General features: G+C 47.6%; 1 protein-coding gene across 1 annotated transcript; it reads right to left on the reverse strand.

Moving 5' to 3' along the window:
• On the reverse strand, positions 1–4675 carry LOC122929651 (glutamine synthetase). The gene is made up of 7 exons (XM_044283284.1): positions 4599–4675; positions 2782–2960; positions 2202–2363; positions 1868–2014; positions 1455–1582; positions 1048–1247; positions 1–815 (listed from the first exon to the last, which is right to left on the reverse strand). Exons 2-7 carry the CDS (start codon positions 2945–2947, stop codon positions 494–496), a joined length of 1125 nt encoding a protein of 374 aa, XP_044139219.1. The 5' UTR covers positions 2948–2960; positions 4599–4675; the 3' UTR covers positions 1–493.
• Between the last annotated feature and the right edge of the window lie 320 nt (positions 4676–4995).

Here is a 4995-nt window from a genome sequence, read left to right on the forward strand (position 1 = left end):
TAAAACATACCTGGTTTCTTTAATCAATCATTCAATAAAAAAAATTGACAGTCACATAATAAAAAGTCATAGGTTTATACCTAAGACCCCATCCCTCCCAGGCCAGAGGGCATGCAATTCATTGGCCCCTTCAGCTGTTTAGGGACCCAAGCTCATCTTGAGGTATCTTGGATTTCATTAAACCCCCCCCCCCCCCCCAACCCATCATACCGCCTGCAGTTTAGAACATTAGTTATCACTAGTGCAATAAGTATGGCACTCATTTTACAGCGGCAGATTAGTATATAAACCCGTACTGTCAATATGGGAACTGAATATTATTTAGCCCTCCATCCACAGTCGGGTTAATGCCCCTTTACCCTTCCAAACTGGAAGGAACTTCAGATAAAAACCATCAAGTAGTGTAGACAAAAATAAAACTATTTCTTAAAAACGGACTCCGGAAGAATTAGGACATATGGATGGAATATTAGCTGCGGATCCGGCCCCCAGGTTAATTTTTCCAGTAGTCTTTTGTTTCACTGCCAGTCTCGTTCAGTATGGTTGTCCTCACAAGGGCTTCAGTAACAGCGTATGGGTCACAGTTGGCAGCCGGCCGACGATCTTCAAAGTAACCGAGTCCTTCCTGTCCAACCTGGCGGGGAATTCTAATACTGGCGCCACGGTTTGCCACACCAGCTGAGAACTCGTGGATGCTGGAGGTTTCATGCTGACCGGTCAGACGTCGAGAGTTATCCTTCCCTCCACGTGGGTCGTAGACGCAGATGTGGTAATTATGGCGCTTACCCAGTTTCTCAATGGAATCTTCTATGTGTCTAAAGACAAAGAATGGACATGGTCAGATTATATGGCAAGGGAGTCTGATCCATTAGATGTCATACACTAGATCAAAAGGTGCCATTAAAACATGCCACATGTGAAATCTGAAGCTTTAGAAGCAACTGGTAGTGATGCCACATGGAGTGTTTAACCTCCTAGGTTATTGGAAGACTATTGGCCACAGTCAGTAGGAAATAAAGACCATCTAGGATATTTTAGAAGACTCACTTTAGGCCACCCTCCTTCCTCATCTCTGCGGTGCTGTAGTTTGTATGACATCCAGCTCCGTTCCAGTTTCCAGTCATGGGTTTGGGGTCAAGGGTTGCCACCACACCAAAATCTTCACATACTGTATCGAGAATGAATCGAGCCACCCACAGATGGTCACCCATGTCTATGCCTTCACAAGGGCCAACCTGAAACTCCCACTGTAAGAAAGGAGAAAAGGTCAATGCCAACTTCTGCAGTAGGATTCAATTCTTCAGAAACTCCAACTAGAAGATGTTTGAGACCCAGTCTTGTTGTCAACTAGACTGTCTAGAGAGGGGAAAGACTGATGTTGCAGAACTTTGATAACTTTGTGGAAAATCCACATTCTACCAAGTTCCAAAGATCATTGGCTTGACATCACATACCTGGGATGGCATAACTTCTGCATTTGTTCCACAGATTTTGACTCCAGCATACAGACAGGCCTTGTAATGACTCTTCACAATATCACGGCCATATACCTTGTCAGCTCCAACACCACAGTAGTAAGGTCCTGAGGGAAAGTAACAGAGGACATTAAGACCAAATTTGATTCTGGTTCCTAGCCTTTAGAAGCCTCTGAGATGAGTAGCTGCCTCATTCTGATTAATGCTTATTTTACACATCGAACTTTAAATAAATAGAGGCCTAATTGCAACATCTACAACTCCCTTTACTACTCAGATGACCAGATGTGTAGCCTGCAGCTAATGAGAGCCACAATGGTCCAATGGCAGAAGGCCTGGTGACCAGATGGTTTTGTATTAAGAACCCAGCATGGCTCACTGTCACACCTTACCTTGTGGTCCAGGGAAGCCATTATCAGGCCATCCATATGGGTGTCCGTTGATTCCAAGTAAGGTGTATTCTTGCTCCATGCCAAACCACGGGATGTGGTCAGATACCATGTCCATAATCTTCTTACATGTGTGACGCAGGTTGTTTTCTGCAGAATATGAGAAGTTGTTGACACAAGAGGAACCACTGCCGGAGCAAAGCTCCCTACTGTGTACACTGGAAATAAGGCACGGCAGGTATCAGTCTACAGACTCTACCCGGACATAGCCAACACACCATTCCAGAGATTACAGGGAGGAGTAATTTAAAGAGACAGACTTGTCAAAACACCTTACCTGCTGGTTTCCGGTTGTATTTTAGGACTTCACACATGACCAGCTTGTTGGGGTCAAGGCAGAATGGGTCTCTGAACATCTTCACGGGGATGAGGTACATGTCACTGTTGGAACCTTCAGCTTGGTAAGTACTTGACCCATCAAAATTCCATTCTGGGATCTCTGAAATGGAAGAGCATCTTAAAGCAAAATGGTAGACTTCCACATCTCTGTTAACCTTCAAGGGATCTCTTACTAGCACTTATTCCCCTCCCCAATCTACAGGATAAAGGAATAAGCGTCTGATTGCTGGAGTCTAACCTCTCGAACCTCCCCAAAAATTAAGAGTCTTTTTGAATGGAGGTGGTGGTGCACCCAGGCACTCTACAATACTTTGTTTTTCCTCCAGCACCACCACAGGGAAAAAATAAATACTCCCTGCCAGGTTTCCATACAGATTGCAACTTATCACTGATGGTCCCAGCCAGGCATGGGATTCAGCCAGTTCCCTCAGGTCCTCCAGATCCAGTTAAAATTAAAGTAGCAGCATGTTATGGCATTCACAGCAGGACTGAGGGGAGAGAGGGTTTTTGTATCTTACCTTCAACAGATTTGGGTTCGAAGTCCAGGGTCTTTGTCTTGCAGCGGACACCTTCTCCAGTTCCATCAATCCAGATGTACGTAACCTGGACCATATCCCCCTGGGGCAGCCTCATGTAGTGCTCTAGCACCCCCTTGTTGAGTCTGGAACTGTGTGACACAGACATGGTGGGAGCTGATCTGCAACAGGAAAGAAACCGTTAGAGAAAGGGGGAAATTGCAGTGATATGCCACCATTGTCCCAGGTGGGAATACCCCTTTAACCAATTTACACCTTGCAATGTGGTGTGATGGAAACAGCATACAACGACCGGCTCAACCGGATTACAATAGGAAGTCCGACCAGACGATCCACACGGCAGAGCTGTGTACGTGGAGCCAGAACAGTCAGGATTGGATTCAGACTAGAGAAGCCGGATCTGTCCTTTATACTTCATGAGGATTCATATACTGCATGTGGGAATATACCCCAACGCAGTACCCCCTTCTGAATCCCTTTCAAAATGAGGAGGGGGCCCCACATCACAGCCAACGAGCAAACCACCAGAGGGAGACAAAACCTCAGCCATGTGTGATGTTTATGATGTCTAGGCACCAACCCCCTCCCCCCCTATTCAGTACATGCCCCCTACCCCCAAAAAGGTTAGAATTTCTAAACCAGGTCATTGATGAAGCAGAATCTGGGGTAAACACCAGCTGGATGTGTCCATGGGAGCGGATAGCCGCCCATCATCTGTCGCTAGGGATCGCAGGGGCCAGCCATCCTATGTACTAAGCCCTCATCTCCTGCAGGAGACAACCTCTAACCCCTCCCCAGATAGAACAACAGGAAAACTGGTTCTACCAGTTTGAGCCGGATCTCTCCCCCCCATAGGTAAGGGAGGAGGGGGGGATTACCCAGCGCTGCCCCACCAAGTGTCCAGCACAGACTTGTCTAGCAAAACAAGGGAGAATAAAGGGATTGCAGGAAACCCCCATCCCCCAGATACATTGTATTATCACTACAAAGTAAAGCAAACCACCACATGCAGGGATACAGAGACCGCTCTACATGTAGCAGAGCCCAGCCAGTTATTATATAATGTTATGGAAAACTGGCAGAGAAAGATCACCATGAAGGGTACACTGTAACCAGCTCTGCTGCATCTGTGCATGTAGAGCAATATCTAACCACCAAAAGTGGTTGATGTAGAAACAGATGACGAAATTTTAACACATGCGGCGAAACGGATCTCATTGCTTCAGCTTATTACTGCTGGGCTATTTGATAACGGAAAGAGCATTTCAGCTCTGCTACATCTAAAGAGCTAGGGTTAGTGAGGACAAGAATATACATCTACATATATCAGGCGGCAAGTCCCCCATGGTATATACAAGTGTCCGCAGATATCTCCTTTACAGATCAATGCATCTCCACCCTTTAGAGCCACGTTTCTATATGGTCTCCCCTACAAATCCTCATTCCTCTAGGCTCTGCCATTCTCTCCTTGATAAGTCAGATTTCTATAGGGTCTCCATAGGCCTCCCCCTATAGATATACATTTCCACTCCCCCCCCCCCCCAGCTATAAGCTCCCCCTATAGAGCCACATGTCTATAGGTTCCCCCTGTTGCAGCTCAGCACAGGTCAGGGTTTGCATCCTAATGAGGAGCACAGAAGGGCTTTTCCATGGGGCACCCACTAATGACCCCCCAGTGTCAGCCAGAACTTTCTCCGCTGCTTTACATTGGTCCAGTGCTCTTCTAATCCAGCGGTCATGTGAAGGGTTAATGCCCAGCCTACGTGGCAGTCAGTACCAGCCCCCAGAGCCGCCCTTACCTTAGTAGCAGCAGCAGCACAGGGCCCCTCGGTCCTCAGGAATCAGATGTCAGGATCCCACAGAGACTGAGAGCGGAGCCTGAGGCGGCAGCGGCATTTATAGACGCCGGGCCACGCCCATCTGGTGGGCGGGGCTGGAACTAGGTGCAGGGCACGCCCCTCCCTCTCCCCCAAGGTGTGTACAGGGCTGTGTTCTTGTATGCAGGACCTTTGCTGGCTGATGTGGCACAGTACTGCCCCCACCGGTGTGTTATTAAAGGGGAGCTCTGCTGACAACTACAATTGTCACTGTATACCCGACCTGTACACAAAGGAGCTATAAACGTAGATAATCAGTATCAGATTGACACCCGGGACCCCCGCCAATCAGCGGTTTGAGAAGGCGCCGCAGCTCTAG

This window comes from Bufo gargarizans, chromosome 2 (genome assembly GCF_014858855.1).
Source record: "Bufo gargarizans isolate SCDJY-AF-19 chromosome 2, ASM1485885v1, whole genome shotgun sequence".
Lineage (NCBI taxonomy): Eukaryota > Metazoa > Chordata > Amphibia > Anura > Bufonidae > Bufo > Bufo gargarizans.